Source organism: Monomorium pharaonis, chromosome 4, assembly GCF_013373865.1.
Source record: "Monomorium pharaonis isolate MP-MQ-018 chromosome 4, ASM1337386v2, whole genome shotgun sequence".
Taxonomy (NCBI): domain Eukaryota; kingdom Metazoa; phylum Arthropoda; class Insecta; order Hymenoptera; family Formicidae; genus Monomorium; species Monomorium pharaonis.
The window spans coordinates 22,369,377-22,391,306 of NC_050470.1; the positions used below are offsets into that span (position 1 = coordinate 22,369,377).

The 21,930-nt window shown below is 39.4% G+C and overlaps 1 protein-coding gene across 6 annotated transcripts in view; it reads left to right on the forward strand.

The window, feature by feature from the left end:
* The window catches only part of LOC105837391 (WD repeat-containing protein 47), a 78,339-nt gene extending 62,526 nt beyond the window's left edge, over positions 1-15,813 (forward strand). For all 6 annotated transcript variants that reach the window (XM_036285665.1, XM_012682146.2, XM_012682147.3 and 3 more), the window contains 5 exons: positions 6,070-6,269; positions 11,517-11,686; positions 12,056-12,363; positions 12,674-12,896; positions 13,207-15,813. In XM_036285665.1, the coding sequence (XP_036141558.1) occupies positions 6,070-6,269; positions 11,517-11,686; positions 12,056-12,363; positions 12,674-12,896; positions 13,207-13,352 (1,047 nt within the window). In that variant the 3' untranslated portion in view covers positions 13,353-15,813. The remainder of the gene's footprint in view (positions 1-6,069; positions 6,270-11,516; positions 11,687-12,055; positions 12,364-12,673; positions 12,897-13,206) is intronic.
* The last annotated feature ends 6,117 nt before the right edge of the window (positions 15,814-21,930 follow it).

The following is a 21,930-nucleotide window of genomic DNA, read 5'->3' on the forward strand; positions in this document are numbered from 1 at the left end:
ACAAATCTTTTTTATATTTATTACATAAATGTTCCTTAATTCACCTTTGCAAATGTCATGAAACAAAGTTGTTGCACAGGTATCCCGTTCTTTTTTTTTTTCTTTTTATCGGTAACACGTTCCAGTCCATATCTCTTTCTAAATTATGCATCTTTAATGAGCCGCATTTTCGACTAACCCGGGGTAGAAAGTGTTCCTGATAGGTAGACCGAGTTAATCAACCGTTACTTCTTTATTAAGAAAATTCGCCCCGTTCGAAATAATCGCTAATCAACGCGAATAATCTCAATCTTTTATTCCACGCTCCGCGAAGCTACGGTGGGATTCTCGCTGACGATCGCGATTATATTCCATTATTTCTCACGATCGATCGCGTCCCGGCGATCCATCGCAATCTAATTGTACATCGTGCTCGCAGTTAAGAAGTGTCGTTAACCAGCTGCCGGTCATTAAATCGTTACGTTGTTAGCCAGTAGTTTCGTCGCTAATTAGATACGCCGTATATTGACGGATCGACAGATCGTCAGATCGGCGGATCGATAGGCACGCGGATCTGTCAATGGCGAGATGTGCGCTCGGCATAAGTTGTGACGTTATCGATAAATCTCAATTACGGGCGAACATGGAAAAACAGACTGTTCTGCTTGATCGGCGATTGGGGTTTTTATATTGCGAGGCTTCCTGCTCGTTTCGGCGGGCACACTCCATTACGAAAAACAATCGTTCGAGAAATTGGATTGACTGCTAGACTCGTATTGCGGTAAACGACCGGTGCCTGACAATCTAGACTGTTTCTTCAGTGAAAGCGAGATATTCTTCGCGTTGCGCAATTAATGTGCGACAGCCGGGACACATTAGCTCGCGACAAGAGGAAGAACGTATATCGACGGGATGATTTTGTTCTCGGTGAACGGGCACGAATTGCACGTGTGTCGAAATCAACCAACGATATAATTTTCGAGTTCCTCTCCCGCTCCGGCAGCGAGTGTCTGCTATTACCATAACTAAGAGCGCTTTGCGTCACGTTGTAATCGACCATTTAATTATAATCTCCGTCGCGTGTGTTTCGTACGTACGGTAGAAAGTTACGAAGACTTCCTCCGAAATTACCGTTATACGTAAGAAAATTAATGCGATACCGTCACTCGTGAATCAAGACGATACATTCGCTGTACTGGATAGATTTGTCTGGAATAAAAAATGATGCTTCTAAAATAGTTGGGTAATAACAGTCGCATTAATTAATAACCAGCATAATAATCAGGATCGCGGAATCTAAGGATTTACGTGGCCATTAGCTTCACTCGGTTTCCTTAGGCGCGATATCATCATTTGAACTATTACATTTCGCAGAAATGTGGTCGGCCGCCATAAATATCTCCAGTCGGGAGATATCGCGTGCAATATATTAGGCCCGTTACCGAATTGCAAACTGTATTTCGCAAGTGAAAAAAGTGCGAGAACTCGTTAGCTGCAGGTGACCTCTTACAAAATGTCACCAGAATTCTGGAATTGCTTTACATTCCACTCACGAAGTCGAATTGGCAACGCGACGTTTTTCCTTGTAATCCGATTTAATGTTTTAAGGACTTATTTCGCTAATTCTCGAGGAAAGTCTTCCGCGTCCGACGACATCGCCGAGAATTGTTTAGCACTATACATCCGCGATGCTTAATTCACTTCCGCATTCACTTAGCATATCTGAATAAATTTCTCGGTTGTTATTCTCATTAATATAAGAGAAATTATTTCTTAATATAGCTCTGCATTTCGCATCTTGATAAAAAAAAAAAAAATCTAAAGTTAAGGCGAGTGTAACCATAATTAATCATATTAATTGAATGTAACGTGCTAAATAGGGAGTTGAACACATTAATTATACGTAATATGCTTTCAAAGTAAAGAACACGATGCGCGTTCTCTTCCCGGTTGCAGGGCATTCATAATTTTATATAAAGATCTCATGTTAAAATTACACCGTGGAATTTGCACGTCGTCGGTATTTCGAGTGCTCTCAAGTCCGTACGCGTTACACCCTTAATTTCTATCTGAATGCCGATCGACGATACGAAAAAGTATGCCGTAGCCCAGATACAGAAAAATGATCGGTTTCAAACTCTTGTTATTCGTAATGTATCGATCGATACTCTATATATAAATTCGTCCTTCGCGTTTGTTTAAACCAATCATCAAATTGTGTTTCTCTTTCTATGGATATCTATACGTCCGAGATTGAAAACGATCGTCCGGATAGATCCGGTTTAACTGGTTTTCCAGAGAAGAGTGAAAATTTCGATCACGATCATCGACGATCCGTGAAACAGAAATCGTTTAATACCATTAATGCTGTTAATGTCGCGCCGTCGTGATCTTTTACGGGGGTCTCTCGTATGATTGCGGGCCGCATCTAGGACGAATAAATTCATAATTGATATCCCGCATATTTACGTGCGCGATACGCGTTAAATTCTCGCGCGCGCGTCGCATCATTTTTTGTTTACGATGCAGCAACGGAGGAAAGTAAAAAGCCGGAGTCGACAATTAGGTCAAGGCCTTTTTATTAGTTGTTTTTCATCGTGCCACGCGTCGTTGAATCCGTCCCTCCAATCTTCGATCGGAGACGCGTGTCCGAAGGCCTTCAGGGCATCCGGCGGATCCCTCGCCGCGATCCTACCCTTTCCTCCTTATAAAGAGCATGCAGGAGATAAACGTTTATAGAGGAATTAAGGTCGCGAACGTCAATTGTTACTAATCGTCTGTAAATCCGGATGCATCGATATAACTTCGATTGGCGTTTATGATAAATTTTAAAAATTCTGTTGGTACAGTTATAGTTTTTCCTCAGACTATATGTTGTTTCACAAAAAGAGGATTATTTTATGCGTTGCTACACATTAATCACAAAAACATTCTTATTACCTTATTGCAGAATAACGTCTTGTTGCCGCAGACAAGACTTTCATTCCTCAGTGATTCTATTGATATACAGACAGTCGAAAGATCGAGTGCGAAACAGTGCGATGTTCGAAACTACATTTGCATCATCTTCGTCCCGCTTTCGTGCGAGATCTCGAAGTATCCATCCATACGCCATAAAGTTTCTGTACATCGGTCGGTAGCGAACGCTTTCGCAAGGCTGTACAAGAGCTATTAAGACCGAACGCCTATAACGATGGTCGACGGGTTGATTGACCGATGTACAGGCAAAACTAGGCTTCTCAGCTATATAAGCTCTCCTGAAGTTTCATCTGCTTTTCCCGGCAGAATTACGATCGAGAAACGTTTCCGGTTCGTTAAGTCGCCCGAGAGATCGCTGTACAAAGAATGTCAGAATTTTCACAGAAATGGGAATCTCTCTCGGATCTACGATCGCTTCTTCTCTGTAGCCCCGTTCTCCCTCGTAAATTGCGAGACGTCCGTTCGCAAAAGAATAAAGTCGCACAACCGTCATTTCCCTTTTCACGACGCGGCGAATATGATTAATCGAATTAAAATTAGAACTTTCATCGATATAAAATGTAAAATATAACGCTTGTACATAACAATGGCTGTTTCGCAACAAATTTATGCAAGTGAAAGATAATACATTAGCAAGCAAGATTATAATTAAAAATCTAGATTCCGATTTACTCTCCAATTCCGTTCACTTATTGTTCAAACTGATTGGTAAAAAAATCTTATCGGAAGAAATCACTGAATCATACAATGGTTATTGACGCGTTATTTATTCACATAGAAGAATGGAATTGTGAAATAAATGACATTTCAAATATATTCTTAAAGCAATCTCTTTTGTTCTTTGTATACATTACATTTATAAATATTTTTCTTAAGTATATACTAAGAAAATTATTAAAATAAAAAATGATCGCTTGATTTCATATATACAAGATATGTGTAGCTGGTTGAATAAAGAATTCTATATTTAAAACAAAACTATAAATTTATTATAATTTATCTAGACTTACAAAGCTATTTAGATCTTACTTATTTTTGAAACACAAAGTTTTATTGAACTATAAATTTTATATTTAAAATTTATTTTCTACTTTTGAAAAAGAATATTTATCTTTACATCGAATCATGGCAAAAAAATTCTTTCTCATTATATTAATGATGATTAAACTTGGAAATATTTTTTATCGATTCACGCTTCTCTATATCTCTTATCTTTTCGTGAGGATCACGATGCGCCTGTCTTGCTCGCATTCAAGATCTAATTACATGTACGTAAGTCAATTCCAATTGGCAAGAAGCAGCTTCGGCGCCGTTAAGCGTATACCGCCGCGTGAAAACGCACGCGAGCACTCATAATTCCGCTCGTGCTGCACGGTTTACCAAGAAGAGAACAACAGTGGGCAGAGTGTACATTTGCTTTGCTAATTTATCCATCTAGAATATCTAGATAAACGGTCGCAGCCAATCTCGTAGCTTGAAAGTAAAAGCGTGGCGAAGCGCGCCGTTGCGCAAACAAATCGCGAAACGATTCCGCGCCTGTAGCTTCAGAAAAAGCAGTCCTTCGCATCAAGAAACATTGTAAGCTTTTTCTGCAAACAGTAATTCCAGAACAGGATAATAGTTACTTAACTGTCGGGATTAAGAAAAATAGAATTACAGTTATTATATGTATGTGGAGAAAATGCTAGTATAAAGAATATGTGAAAAAGATCAAATTAATTTAATGCCCAATTTTTACACCACGATCACCATTGTTTCCAAACAGAAAAATCACTATCTCTTAAGCTAGTCCTTAATGACTGAAGATCCATTTGACGCTTGTGCATCATGCTCCATGGTGACTATCTTTGCAAAAATACTCTTGATAGTTTGATATTACCTTTCTGAAGCTGAATATTTAGCGCAGGAAACAAATCTTTATATCGTAATTACGTGAAATTATCAATCTGCATTATTTATTTTTTTATTTAGCCCACACTTTATTTTTTGTTTTTTTAAGTAGAGAATCTTTAGATCGATAGTGCTGGCTCATGCATTTTGCTTCACAACGTCGAAGAGAAGAAAACCAGCGCTATTTCGATTTAACTCGAAGATTATTACATGAATATTGAAGTGCATAAACCGCTTATACGCAAAAGTTAGTGAGAAATTCATCCAGAGTTCAACTTTCTAGCGTTTCTGAATTTTTCGTCTTCCGCTCGGTTCGCTGCCTGTAATACGCGAGCTGGTTTAGCGAGTTTGGAGCAATAACTGTCTCGCAAAAACAGCGCATCATTTGCGTCTTGCGCGAAACGAGAAAGTGAAATTTCTTTATGTATACACATAAACATACATTTATCCATATTTGGTATATTAATTGATTTTAAAAAAAGAAGAAATTTAATAGCGGCGAAAGAATTAAACGAAAGCATTAAATAACACATTACAAAACTATCAAAGCGAATATAATTAATCATCTCACATGATTATCTGAATGATCTTCTGATTATCTGAACACATCTTAAAAATATTATTTGTATGTCTTTGATTATTTTTCCATTAATTTTTTACTTTTACTTATGCTTAGCTCATATTGAGCGTCAAATTTTATATTGATTATTTTGAGTGAATTATTTCTTTTATTATATTTTGAATATTTTATCAATCTTAAAGTTACTGTTTTCTGTATGTAATTAACATTAAATACAAATGTATTGTATTCCGTTACCTCGTGTAATTTTAGCGCTTAGGATAGGAAACAATGAGAAAGCGAAGTATCAAGTGTTATGATATTGTTTGGATATTACGTTCATCTCACCGCAACGTTTCCATATTTATCGCGGCAACCGATACGCAGAAGTGCATCCGTAACTTGGGACGATACTTGTCCCTCCCGCAAATAAAAACAGTTGCTTCGTGCCGGCAGGCATTCATTAGATCTCGTTAAAGGAGTATCGTTGCAACGATAGTTGTAACTTTTCCGCGTGCATTCCGTTCATAAGAGCTGTAACGGCGTGGCTCCTAATCGTTCGCGCTACAACGGACATATGATTAGTTCCGTGAGCTCGCTCGCACGATACGATGATAATTGCATATTAATATTGAGTAACGATCGTGCATCTCGTTTTGCAGCAAGAGCCGAGACCGGAACTCGACACCAGCAATGGAAGCAGCAACGGCGGCGGAAGGCCGCGTTTCGTTCCCGTCACCGCCCTGGAGGACGTGCAGGCGATACGCTGCGCCGAATTTCACCCCCATGGGAAGCTGTACGCCGTGGGATCGAACTCGAAGACGCTCCGGATATGCGCCTACCCGAAGTTGCACGACGTTAGGTGAGAATCACGTTCGTTACGCGTCCATTAATTATCGGGATGGTCCGATAACTTCCATAAATATCACATCCTTTAGTTGTGCTAGTAAAATTTTCACTTTGACTCTAAATTGAAACTCTAATTGAGCTTATAAATATTCCAAGAATTATAACTTAAATTATCCTATGAATTGATCCTAATGTTCTGATAATCTAATTAATTCTAATGAGTTAAATTATTCCTAATGCAATAATTCTAAAGCGATCTTTGTCGGTTATAAATTAATCTAAAAGTTTATATTTCTATGAACATTTTGATGGTAAGATGCTTCCATAGTAAAGCAATTTCACATTTATCACGCTTAAATATGCATCGATAACCAGCTGCTATGGATAACGAACTTTCTACAAAATGCACTTTATATTGGCGGTGGAAGTTTACCACGATAGTGGGTGGAAGCTATTTCGCACCGGATGCTCGAGAAATCGTTAAACTGCGATTGCGGCTCAATCGAAGCGCGGAAATAACGCGATTGTAACATTGCTGCCTTCGCCTGTCTCAAGAAGCGCGTGTGTCGTGCAACGGAACCTTTCGATCCGTTCTTTGACAAATTGCAGTATCACTATATCGTTACGGTGGTCTTACGCAAACATAACGAACGGGTTCACGTTATGTGATTCGTAAAACCCGAAAAACTCAAGCGAATACATCACGGTGTCTGTTGGGTCGGGAGAAATCGGATAAAGTTACATTCACGCTTCCACGAAAACCAAAAAGTAGAGAGAGAGAGAGAGAGAGAGAGAGAGAGAGAGAGAGAGAGAGAGAGAGAGAGAGAGAGAGAGAGAGAGAGAGAGAGAGAGAGAGAGAGAGAGAGAGAGAGAGTTGTGATACATTATAGCGGCTCCGGCGAAAATAACCGTAAATTAAACGAGTCGGCTAAAAGCCGATCCGATGATCGAGGAACGCGGGCAGAATCGTCGAGGACGAAATGACCTCACGTTTGCGATAAGCGCGTTTCGCGACCTGACATTCGCCGCTCGTCGTGGCGGCGATAAATCCTGCTCAGAGCCTGGCGTCATTTTTATTCGCGGTGGACACGTTTCGGATCTCGAGATATCGCGCGCCAACGAAAAATGCCGGCGCGAAGCGCGAGAGAAATCACGGCTCGTACACCGGAACGCGTCACGCTATTCAATAAGCTTGGGACTTATCTATCATCTTGATGCGATAATATCAACGCAACTTCGCTCCGCGGTGTAATTAGAACAGAGATCGCGATTAATCACAAAATACGTTTCTCCCACGTTGCAATAGATATCCCTTATCGCGCAAGGTAACGAGCCCCCCCGGTATTATTGCAAAGATCGTGAGCTGTAATTTGGCGGGATTACTTTGTAATATATGCAATACACGCTTAAGAACATTTATGCGATAAACTTATATCGAGATACAACGTTTCTCGTTACTAATGCTAAACTTTCAGGCTGGTACGGATGAAAAATGGGTTGCTAAATGAATATTTTATTGAGCGAAAACAAGCTCTTCAATCTACAGGTTCATACTTCCAAGGGTTATTATAGTTGTTCACTAGCATTTAAAAAATAATTATTAATGATTTACGAGGAACAAGCTTCTTAATTGTCGGTCTGGGGTTTATTTAAGAAGAGGCACGCGTATTAAATTAACATTCCAGAATGTTAAGAGTAATCTTGTAAGACTACGGGTTACTTTGCTGTTACAATCGACAGGCTTTTGTTGTCACTCATACGTAACAAAAGAGCTTTGTCATATGTAAATTTGAGACAGGTCAAGTATAAATTCGCGTCCGCTAAACTAATTTTACGCGGGTGTGCTGGCCTAACGAGCGGCAGAGGCCTTCATGCCAAACGGAGCATTCCTGCGTGTTCAGCGAATGTGGATTGCCGGTACAGTTTTTTCCATTACCGGCTACCACCATGCTGTAATACAACATCGTTTCCGTTTACATCGCTCCGGACACGATTTGCAATATTTTATCTTCCCTACCATTCATATTTACACCAACTGCGTGAATTCAGAACAATTCCATATATTTTTAATATGAATTGCTTAATAAGATTTGACTTTCAACTGTAACACGTATTAAGAATCGGAAAATTTATATTCAGATTAATTGATGTGAGATTTTTTTTTTAAGAATAGAGAAAAACTGTCAATACTGATATAGACCTGTTAAAGTGGCACCCCTTTATTTCCCCGGAAATTAAACTGTATTGAATTAATACCAATAAAAACGCGATCTATTTAAATAACTAAAGAACTAAAACCCATAATTGATACATTCATAACTTTGTGTATAAAAGTGTACTGAAAACGAATCTAACCTAATCTACCTATTATAAATAGTCGCGCTACATGTTGCGTCTTGTGGAACAGCATTTGTGTAACTAACAAAAAATATTTTACATTGAAGTGAAAGGCTTCTAGGAATCCTTATATATATATATATTAACTTTTAAATATTTTATAATGATTTATATTAAGGAAAAGAAAATATAGCCTATGTTTTTATTATGTGGCGAAAATATTAATTATTCCAAAATATGAAACAGTTATAAAAAAACTACTATGCCATCTGCTAGAAGACACTTTCCAGTTTACATTTATGTTTTCAAAGTTTTATCTTTAGCCTTTGTTTAAAAGACACTATCCAAAAATAAAGCGATATGGCAGTATTGTTGACCCTCCTCTAATTGGGATAAGACCGCGATGTATGTAATACAATTAAAATTAAGAAAAGACACGATTATAGTACCAGGATCTTAGTGCTCAAATAATATTTCTTATGTAATTTTGTGTACGCGAATTTCTAAGTTTCTTTTTGGACAGGAAAAAAATTGTGGGACATGGGAATGGATTATAGAAAGTAACGCAATAAAAGTTTGCAAGGAAAAAGTAGAGAACTAAAGTCGTGAATGAATAACGAAGTAATAATTAAGAATAATGAAGAGACAATATTCTCATATTCACATAACGCGTAGAAATTGCCTCGTGGAATGGAATCATAGTTTCGTTTTTTTTTGAGGTAGCATTAAGTTACGGTTCAAGACAGACTATTTTGCATTACAAGGTAGACAACAAACGGTCCCCTTTCACTCGCAGGATATTCCACAATTCGCGGGGCAGTGCTCATTTAACGCTGTATTACGGTGGTTCCGGCAAGTTCAACGAGCTGTAATTTGTGTCCAAAGTCAATAACGCGCAGCAATTTTCATTTGTCCGTTTGCGAGCAGCCTCTTACAGCTCCGCGCTGTTGTTTCGCGGCCGGAACGACTCCTCGTCGGCGTCGAGAAAGTTTGCGCGCGCGAGAATATGTATATTACCGTTGCGCCGCAGAAAATTTATACCTATCCGTATTAATGGCAAAATGTAAAGCGCGACATACGCGTGCGTCAGTTACTTGCGTAACTTTCCCATTTGCTACTTGGATAACCACCGAATACGGTGCGTCATAATAAACTGCCGTAATAAGTATATCCTACGTCGCAACAATAAGGCGCGCGAATAAACGCCTCATAAAATTCGCTTAATGATCACAGAGAACGCGATTATGCTACGATACGGGACATCGTTGCGATTATAATGTTAACGATACTCACTCGTAATTACGAAAAAAAAAAGTTGCCAGGCGCAGGGGAGATTGTTTCCGTGACACATGTTGCGATAGTTGCAAAAGTCACTGCTACGGTGTGAGCGACGCGAGAACTTGGCTCTCAAAAATCAAAGAAAGACTTCGTGATCGTTCAATTAGGATAATGTAATCTTATTGCTCGACTTGAAATTGAGATATCACGAACTTAACGCCGTTGACATTTATGTCATTGTATTACGAAGTCAGGAAGTCTGTGGTTTCGTTTCTTGTGTTCCTGATCGAAGCAACGTCGGCGGTTTTTACATAACGTTACTGTTAAGATTGTAAAAAAAAAAAGATATTATTTGCCTAACTAAGAATAAAATATAGAGCGGATACATAAATCATTCGTTAAGTAGCTCGTGTAGAGTTTGTAATTAATTTTAGTTAATACAACAAGAAAAACCGAGATAAAAACTAATAATAATTATGTAAAGTAGGCATAATAATCGGCGCGATGGACACGCATATACACCTGTTTGATTGATAAACAAGATATATTTCTACATACAACACTTGAAACATGGACTTTTTATTGACATATTTTTCTTTCTTACGTGCCAACTTTAAACAAAAAATTTAACAATGATATAGATAAGATGGCAATAGAATATGGATTTCTTTTCCAGCAAGAGAGTTATTTATCAAGTAAAATTATAACGTTACAGCTTAACTTTTTAATTGATTCGTACTTGTAATTACTAGCGTAATTTATTGAATTTCGACAAATTAAGAATTAATCCAGAGTTTTAGACTTTTTATTCGGATGTTATATAAGAGTCTTTTTTTGAAAAATTTCTCATCATATATATATATTTCAAGAGAGAATTTCCGACGTCACTATATCTGTTAATCTTTTGCACAAATGACTGTACGCAGTAATTCACTCGTCCCATCACTTTTATCACTTAGTACAAGTCTCTTCTTCAATTATGTCGTTATTATCCGGAGAAACCGCCTCTGCGAATAATCGTATCGTCACTTTCGAAAGTCGTTCCCCTTCGGCGCTCGCTGGAAATTGCGGCAGAAGTGACGTTAATCTCGCGCGTCATACTCAAACCGAATAGACTCAAGGGGACAAATAATTAACAACGGGGGAGATTTTAACAGGGCCGAACATCTCGATCGGCAGATGTAGGGAAGGGGGGGAGGACAAGATCACGATCTCACACGCGCCGGCTGCGCCTGCTGGGAAAAGAGCTGTGCTTAATTAAAATCTGCATAAAAATTGGCGCCGTGAAAGCGGCGGCGCGCCGTCTCTTTTGAGATCATCGAGCCTCTCCCTCATTTCCACGGCCGAACCTCATAGCCGTGGTGTGCACAATATGCAACGCTATCGGCTTCAATTAGAAACGCGGCTGATGAAGGCTGGGAACGAGGAAGAAAAATGGCTTGATGAAAGTGACGCCCACGAGAACCCGAGCTTCTTTCCTTCTTCTTTTGAAACAAGTTGATGCCTCGTTGAATAGAGTGAAATGAGATTTTCTTTTTTTTTTTTTAGACTGGATGATTTATTTTATGTCATTACGAGTTGTCGAAATGTTTATTGCTTATCGTCGTGTGTTTACTATAAAGTAACGGCGTTGCGTGTCTTTCAGGGAGGATCATCAGACGTATCAGCCCACCGTTCTCTTCAAGAGAACGAAGCATCACAAAGGCTCCATATACTGCCTCGCGTGGACACCGGACGGCCGGCTGATTGCAACCGGGAGCAACGACAAAACTGTGAAGTTGATGCGCTTTAACGCCGATACATCAAATCTTGAAGGTATATTTGCCAATTGGAGATAGATATACTATTGATAATCACAAAAAAACTTCAATTTTTTTACAAAAAGAGAAAAAGTTGAATTTACAAATCAAACTTAGAGCGAATTTTTATTCTAATTTTTTATTATTTGAATTTTTTATTATTTGAATATATGCATTAATTTTTTTTTAGACTTCTCGCATAGACTATATTTCAGACATTGAATAGTAATTCGTAAAATTCAAAATTTTAATTAAAAATTTTTTTACCAGGATATATAATTAATTTGTTATCATTGATTGAATTTATTTAATTTAAAAAAGTACTTTTTATTATATATATATATATATATATAGTTACATAATCACTTTTGTATTTAATCTTCAGGGCAAGAGGTCGAATTGACTATGCATGATGGTACGGTGCGTGACCTGTGCTTCCTCGAGGATACGTCAAATAAATCGAGCCTCCTGATCAGCGGTGGTGCTGGCGACTGCAAAATTTATGTTACCGATTGCACGACCGGTACACCTTTCCAGGCCTTGAGCGGCCACAGCGGCCACGTGCTGACGCTGTACAACTGGGGAGGAGCGATGTTCGTTAGTGGATCGCAGGATAAAACAGTCAGGTTCTGGGATCTGAGAACAAGAAGCTGCGTTAATATGGTCACACCTGCGACGGTACCTGGCAGCCGGGTGAGTCCTCTCCGTTGATATGTGTCTGTAATGATCATCAAAAGTCAAGATTAGAGAATGTATGAGAAGTAAAAAAATTCTTTCATTGTTAGAATTCGGTTTGCAGTATCAGCATATTTCGTTTATATGTCGCATTGAATTCTATAGTCCAATAAAAATTCGATTGACATTATTAACTTATAGCACTATCTCTTTGGATCGCCTTAATTACATTCTTTTGTCTAAATCGAATTTTTATCGGACGTTTCTTTTGATCATCAAGAATAAAAAGAAATATTGTTTGTCTGATCAGCATCTAATTCCTTTACAGGTCGGCAGCCCTGTAGCCGCACTGTGCGTAGATCCTTCTGGCCGACTGTTGGTGTCCGGTCATGAGGATAGCAGTTGCGTTCTCTTCGACATTCGTGGCGGTAGAACGGTGCAATGCTTCAAACCTCACGCTGCAGATATCAGGAGCATACGATTCTCACCGTCGGCGTATTACTTATTAACGGGGGGATACGACAACAAATTAGTACTCACAGACTTACAAGGTGGGTTAATTTTATAATCATTTATTTCTGTTTTTTAAAGACACTTTAAAATAATAATTTATCTTTAACATTGTTGTCTAGACATTTTGAATCCTAAGAAAAGATTCATACTTTGATTTCGATTTTTAAGTAATCCCGTAGATATAGCCACATATGACATTTCGAGCGATATTAATGTTCTAATACATTTAATATATTTGCACAGTTTATTTTTTAAATGACCAATTAAAACTTCGATTTACACGATTGTGTCACTTGTAATACAAATGTTATAGCAATAAATTAACAGGCATAATGAAATACGTTGCAGGTGATCTTACAATGCCTCTACCTAGCGTCGTAGTCGCTCAACATCAGGACAAAGTCATTTCTGGACGTTGGCACCCAACAGAGTTTTCGTTTCTCAGTACTTCCGCGGATAAAACTGCAACCCTGTGGGCCTTACCGCCTGTTTAAAAGTCCGACATGATAACGCACATGCGTCGTTATTTATTTGTTTTTTAAAGACACTTTAACATAATTTATCTTTGACATTGTTGTCTAGATTTTTTTTTTTTTTTTGACATTTTGAATCCTAAGAAAAGATTCATATTTTGATTTCGATTTTCAAATAACCCCGTAGATATAGCCACGTATGAAATTTCGAGCGATATTAATGTTCTAATACATTTACGTATATTTGCACATTTTATTTTTTAAATGACCAATTAAAACTTCGATTTACATGACTGTGTCATTAACCTGCAGTGTAATACATCGATAGTAAAGCATTTAAATGATTAAAACGTAACACGCTTTGAAGACTCGGGCTAAAAGGGAATAAAGAACGCATAGATCGAGCGATATTGGACGAGCATCGGTAGAGTTATTTTTAACTGTGAATTTAATATTGGGAGTGACAAGACTGCGGATGAATATCCCTCACTTCGACGCTGTTTTACAACTACGCGAAGTTTGATTGTATACATCGTAAATTTTTAAATATCTTTTTTTGCAACATGAAAATAGACTTTCAGATTTAAAAGATGTTTTTTTTTCTTTTTTTTTTCCAAGACAACGCACGCGTACTTATTAAACCCGCGATGCGATATATCCCTTTCCCGGTCTCTTTTTTAATGTAATTTTGTTGTAATCAGAAATGCTTGTATTGTAGATATATTGAGTTAAGTTAAGCAAGTTTTAGAAATATGATACTCACGCTCCTGTACAAAGGACGTTTACTTTCTAGTTTTAAGTCGCTCTCTTACTTTCGCTTAGTATCGCATCGTTTTATATGGAAACATTCGTTCTAATTATTTTATCTTTGATTTATTGCAAAACTTGTTGCCACAATTGTCGCAACTTGCGCGCGCGATTAAAATTTACATAGATGCTCATACTTCCATCTCCATGTTCTCAACTCACAAGCCAAATATACACACGCGTCTTAACATAATACATATAGTATATATACATATATATCTGTATTTACGAAAGAAATTATATATGTACGCTCATACTAATCACTATTTTTTACGGACTAAATTAGATAAATCGAGAGAATTTATCCGAGCGTCAAGCAATTACGCGACTCGTCGCGACATGTGACTAAGTTACGCGATTCACGTAAAGAAGATAGTATTCTTTAGGAATAAAGTCGTAGGGACTAACAATTAGACTTAATTTGCTTGTCGTAATCGCCAAAGCTCGTAGTAGCAGCAAACTGAAAGTGAAAGAGAAAGAGAAAAGTACGCATCATTTTGCGCTATCAAAAGCAAATTTTTCATTGATTGTAATGATTTGATGGTTGAACATGGGACGAAGATTTTGTAAATACACGTTCATCAGCACCTAAACTCGGCAAATCTTTAATTAATTTAGTAATCTGTTGGGTGATGATGCGCGCAATCATATCATTATTTGCTTATCCCTACTTCGACGACAACATTGTTAAGAGTTTTATTTTGTCCTGTTAGCATATTTTTTCGGCGTATGGACAAATCATATTTTAAGCTCGCGTATGTATTCAAGGAGAGAATGGAAAAGAGATATTAAAGATAAGAGATAATAAAAGCAGAATAAAAGGGAAATGAGGCGAATAATAGAAAGGTTAAAGTTAATTGCTCGCTAAATAAGTTCATGATCTTTTGTGTTCAATCATTCGCAAGATCGCATCGATATATATATATATTTACTAAACAATTATTTTTTGCCCTCTGGAAAAAAACTTATTGATAAAACCCGTTGTTCCATTCATTTTTCAATTATTTTTTAACTCTAATTGTAGAAAATAAAATTAAATGAATTTTCGATGGGGTGTCGCACACCCTAGTGTGTATGTTAAGAGTTAATATTGTTGTATGCAATTTTTTAAAATAATTTGACAAAAATTCCAAATTTTATATATAGATAATCGAGTTACAACATATTTCTGCATTCGTAAAAATATGATTATTAGTGATTTTGCATTTCGTATCTTGCTAACAACTTTGTTTCTCTATTTCACGCATCTTGTAATGATTGAAGAAAGATTGGAATGACGATGGCGAGCAAACGAATGGGAAGGAAGCGATCATTTGTTAATAGCGACTTAATGCAAACATCTGCTTCCATGTAGCAATTTATCGTGCCTTCTGTCGTGGCTGCTTTCAGCGATTTACACTTATTTTTGTATTTTTTGTGAGCTCTTATTCCTCCCCCGTCCCTTCCGCTCCTTCATATTCCTCATCCCACAATGATAATCCTCATCTCAATGTATCTAAAACGAGTTCATAAATCAACATCTAAAATAAAAGTCTCTCATTATCTCGTACTCGAGTATTACCGCATAACGCACTATATATAAATATGCATAACTTATAACTTTGTACTTTTCTTGTAGATATATACGATATATGTCACGTCTAATTTAAATAATAATAAAATTTATGTTATTAAAGTGGTCGTATTGATGATAATGAAAATCACCCAGAGAACTCATCAAACTTCTATCAAAAAACCCGCCGCTGATCTCATTCGGGTCAGTTTTTCAGAAATTCGGGTAATCGGGACGATTAGATCGGGCCCCTGTAAGAAGGAAATTACGCCGGCGTGGGTCCGTACTACAGCGTATATACGCGCTATGAAAGTTCGATCGATTTTTTATAAATTTCCCATAATGACTGTAATCATGCAATCTTCCACCCGCATGTATTACCCGTGGCGCCGAATTCGGCGCTCTATGGTCCGATTCCGTGAAGTAGAGATATGCCGGTCGCGACTGTAAACTATTCTAGTCCCGAAAATTTTAATAAGAATCGTTTAATAGAGAACCGGCAATTTCGATGCTTAGACGAAACTTATTTTTGTTGATTATGGAAAAACTGCTGCTATAATATATCACGTCTGTCGACTGCACCGAACAGGTAAAAAATTCTCGATATACGCGATCGCGCGATTTTCGTGGAATTGAAACAAAATTATCCTAAAAGGGTTAACCCTAAAAGGAAATATTGAATAAATAATAGTCGTAGCGTAAGAAAGTGACTATGGATAGAAAATTTTGAAGTTTATATTTTAAGAATGACGTTTTATATACAGACAATGGCAGAATTTGTGAAGCATAGATATTGAAAAAAATGAATAGATAAGTAATAATATGAGAAAAAAATCAGACAAGAGAAAAGCAAAAAAACGTAAAAAGTATGTTTTATTTTCATACGCGCTTTTTAGAGAGTGATCTTCCCAAACTTTATGGAAACCGGCGAAGAGAAGGGCAAAAGGTAACCGTTGCGGCGACTAATTCCTTGATCTCTGGACCTAATCCTTTATCGCCGGGAAGCGTCCCCGCGGCGAGGATCCACCCACGGAATTCCTGTGCGTCTGTCGAGGCCATCTGTCGATTCGACGAATCCGGAATGATTTGGCGTTTTGGGATTTTTCAAAATCCTCACCGCGGGCCATACTACGAGCCCTAATTACTGTCGGTGCGCGATGCCCGGTCCTGGGACGAACACGGACACGTTACCCAAGTCCCCGAGGACAAATGTAGTTTCTGTGTTCTATCTGGGCCCACCTACAAAATCGTGGCCCCGCGTGCTTCGCGCGATCTTCGAGGAATACCCCCCGAGGTGCGACGCTTCCTCGCTAATTTCACGTTCCTATTTCGGTTTGCTCGATGATATTTGGTAACGGGCTCTAATTCAAATTTTTAGGATTCCAAATAACTACTCGCCGTAATGCTTTCTTTGTTGGAGAGGAAGCGAACCTCAGTACGCCTCGGGACAAACATCATCCGAGTTCGAATCGCGATAGAAATGTAACGAATATCTCCGCAAACATCAAACTGACTCTCAAGATCCATCTGTTCAACCGTCTTAGAACTGGTCGGGCTCTTCGACGAAAACGCGATTGTAAAATACGGGCTTTTAGTTAGAGTTACAAAGAGAGATTAGCATCCGTGAACACGAACAACTGATTTCGCGCTTATGAATAAAAAGCGAGCAAGAACTTAGGACTGGGCAAAGATGTATTAGGCTAATCGCGCCGTTAAATAATTCATCACGCACGAGGTATTCAAATTAATAACGTATTACAAGAATCACCTCCAATCGAGCCCGAGCGCACGAATTGCTTTGTATACTCTATCATTTCCACAGAGGTTCTCATACATTCATTCTTTATCTTACTGCAATGGAATTTCTTTATATCGTATGTATAAATATATATATATATATATTTGGCTCTATTTTTCTTCCAAAAAATATCAATAAAATACCTTTACGATATTAATATTAAATTGCTGTATATCGATATATACCTTTCTAATAATTTGAAATGTGCAAAAAACTGATTTATTAAGTACATATCCTATTTATAAGTATCCTACTTTTAAATTATTTTAAATTCTGCTTTATTGACATGCGCATCATTTAAAAATTTTTATCAATCAACAATAAAATATTCATTTCCTTATCGTTTTATTCTGTTGTGTTGTTTATTAATCTTTCCACATTTGCATAAGATTTCGTTTTTAGGAAATTATATCTATAAGGTATAGGTAAAATATCGCGAATGCAAAAAACTCTGGAGACTGCGCATCGCTGGCAGTCTCCAAATCACATTCAAATGAGGAGGGGGGAGAAGCTGCCCTCGTCACGGGGTCCCCAAAACCGAAACCGTTGTGCGGCGCATCCCTGACCCGCGCGTGTAATTATTCTCAGAAGGGCAATTCTCGTGCCCGAGAGATGATAATAATAATTTGAATCGCGGCCACTTAAGCATATGTGCAATTTGGCGTTTATAAGACGATTCCATCCTCCTCGCCCTCGCCGTGACGCGCAACCGTCGTCGTCGTCGTCGTCGTCGTCGCCATCGTCCTGGAATAAGACGGCGGAAGATGGCGCGGCTCCTAGCCGCCTGCACGGCCCATTCGAACCCAGAAATTCGTAATCACCGACCCGGGATTGAACCCGGGGGCCTGCCCAAAGACACGACCCGAATAAAATGCAACGAAACGCGCGTAATTTGTGGCGCCTTTCGTCCAGGCATTCCACCTTTCGGGAGAATCGGCCGGCGCTGTTTCCCGCTTCGCATAAAAGTGTCTTCGCGGTACTTTAGTCCGTCGTAAATTGTTGCGTTAGACGACGTTGTTATCCCCGTGGTTATTTAAAAATACATTTTAGTAGGTGGACGATGGGGCGGACACCTACATACCTATATACTGTTAAGCATACAACAGCGAATAGAATATGAAAATGATATAATCAGTCGGTGAGCAAAAAACTTGAAGTTTAATTAAGCACGACGAGGTCCAGGCTACATTTAAGCTACGTAAAAAAGTTTGTTATCCGTATTGTTATACACTGGATTATTAATATTTCTTAGGAAAAATGCTAATTTATTTCTTTCTAAACATGGCTTTTAAGTATCCATAGCCTGCAGCGCGAATATAACTTCGCGTGACAGAAAGTGTCGAGCGCAACAACAATTTTACGCAGGAAAAAGCCGCTAGTAAACACAGAGTGAAAAAAAACCGTTTAATTGGCAAGTTGGAAGATCATTATAGGTATTTGCTTGAAAATATTTGCATGAATCTAGATCGCATGACTAGCTATTAGGTGGACTCACAAAAAAGAAAAGATTTGCACCAGTAGACGATGAAACATCAATTTACTCTTTGATGTTGCATTATGAGATTATAAAATAATATTAAAAAGGAGAAAAGAATTAGTTCAAACACTTCCTGCTTGCAAATTGTTAGACTTTTAATATTCTTCTGTTTTTATGTGCGACGTGAACTCAATTGGCTTCTTTTTATATTCTCTTAGCACATTTCTGTTGGAATTTCCGTCGACATCATCAAATCTTGTATCAATTTCTTCTAATCGGCGTAACTTGCATCAGATATATTAAAAAATTTGCAGTCTTAGTGATATAGATTCGTTTGCAACTTCGTAGCTAGGCGGGTGGAGATCGGTCGCGCATCTTCGCCATAACTCCATGTAATAGCCAATATCTCACGAGAGTCGTACAAACGCGAATCGGTTACTAGTTACTACTTACATGAGTTAACATGATTTATCGCCTAGCATTAACCGCTTGCGAGACTGGCGAAGACGAAACGAGAAGGATAGATATATGAAGAGAAAGAGGCGGCGAGAGAAGAACAGACGGACATGCGAAGAGGGATGAAGAGTGCAAATCTCTCTTAGGAGCCTTCACTACGGCCAATTAAGGCCCCGTTTTAATCGTTCGCGCCTAATTGCAGACCCATTACTTTGTCTCTCGAGGGTAAATACGCCGAGTTAAATACCCATGTCAAAATAAAGAATACGCGGAGTCCCGAAAAATCATCGATGAACAGTAGAAAGTATACTTTCACAATGGAAGGAAATCTGAAGATATCAGGGATATGTACAATACATGATTTTTTGATACAAAATACAAAATTATAATGTACAGTGCAATTTAAATTAACATATAAAAAGTTTAACGTATACAAAATACTTGAAAAATTTATGAGGTATTGATTATTTACTGCTTGTTACAGAAAAATAAAAAATTTCTGTAACAAAGTACTTGAAAGGAAAACCTAATATTTCGCACCTTGCTCGAATACGACGCGATTCCGGTCCAGTTGGACTACTCCCGATTCTCTCTCGATCTACTTTTCGCACAGTATCTAAAACTCGTTGGGTTGCCGTCAGCGATGCATCTCCTTCGAGAAGCCGAAGAGCTTTTGTGCCCCTTCTAAGCCCGGTCCCCGCGCGCTGTTCGAGATGGAACCGGTCGCTCTTAATAACCACCCTCGCAGCACATGGCCTAAGGATCAACGGCGCGACCTGCAATCACGCAATAGACAACTCGCAGCGACTCGATCATTATCACGGCCAATAATCACTGGGACGTATTCCGCTAAGTGTTCCCCTCCGTAGAAACGCACTTCGGGGCCCGGGACTACGGACCCCGAATGCCACCACCGGTGCTCTCCCGACGAGCAAGAAGGCTGGTCCAAGGCTCGTTCTCCTCCCCCTCCGCCCTCCATATTTGCCCGTCTCGGTCGCTCTTTATCTCACTGTTATTTTCCATGACGATCAGCGATAATCAAGGGCCGCAGCACGTCGGTGGATGGACGGCATCTCTAATCCCGCGCCAATTACGCCGGGCGATTAAAAAGATTTAATTGTCCGACGCGCCGAACCTCGCTCTAGGAGGAACGTCTCTTCGGCCGTGAGGAAAGTGGAGTGATGCTCGTGAGGCGAAGATAGAGCCCGCCAAGATTTTTCGCCGTCATTATGACTCGACGAAAATGCGTTTGGGAGAAGCAAAAACTGGAGAAGTAAAAAGCTCGCGGCCCTTTCCTCCCTTTCTCTCTCTCTCTCTCTCTCTCTCTCTCTCTCTCTTTCTTTATTCAAGATCTGGTGAAGACTTTCGCAGTAATCTTACGGAAAAAAGTAAAAGGTATTGATAATGATAACCTGTGACAGTGAGTGATTAGCGATGAAGGGTAGTTAAATCATATGCAAAGCAATACCTACAAACCGAGGGATCATTTCCACGAAAGCAATTATTCCGTACGCTAAAGAAATTTAAGCAGCAGCTCCGCAAGAAATCACGCTTAACGACGATAACTGATGATGATAACTCGCTTAACGATGAGTAACATCTAGAGAATTTATGAAGGCGTACTTGCAGAACGAAAAATTCTTGTTAAGGAACTTCGAGACAGCAATTATTCAGGGGATAGAGTACAAAAGCAGAAATATAATTAATTGCATGAAAGTGTAATGATGCTTCGGTTACGTCTACGCTTATCCATCAATCGCATTAAACAGGCACACCCAATAACGACAACGGCGCTCAACACTAACTGCGCCGCGAGTAACGATCCTGTTTAGCTCCTCCGACTTGGCGGAGAAACGTAGCACTGAAATAGGATATCCTCCTCCCCCCTCCCCGCGCGATCGAGAGGCCGATATATCCCTCTATCGCGTCCGCCACTTTCGTTCTATGAGCCTATCGTGATCGGCCGAAAATCAGGATTTTAACAGCGCCAATAATTTCATCGACTTAACTCCCGCGGAAGGTGGTCGTGCACACGCATAAACCCACGCACGCACGCACACTTTACCGTCTCTGGGCCAAATTAGAGGAATTAGAGACCGCCGCGGGACGCCCTCTCCCTGGCTCTAAAGTGGGAGAGCACACTCTCCGCGGCACCGGAATCCGGGAGCTGTCGAGAGCCGCGACGATCAGATATCGCCGTTGAGAATCAAAGATTCCCCTCCCTCCCTCCCCCGTCCCCAGGAGAGAAAGGGACAAGTGGTCGCCGAGTCGAAACGTCTCGCGGGATCCGGTCTCGCGTTCCCCTGGAGAACGACGTGGTCCCACGACGCGATTCTCGCCGCGGGATTCCCTATTCGCGGCGAGAGCAGCGTGGGGTCGTTTACAACCATGATCAGAACCTTGTTCCCCGGTTCTCCCTCTCGTGTCACCTTCCGCGGGGCGAGAGCGGCCTCCTTTCCGGCGTACGGACATCCCGCTGCTCCCGCGAGTGCCGGCGTCCCGGCGTGGG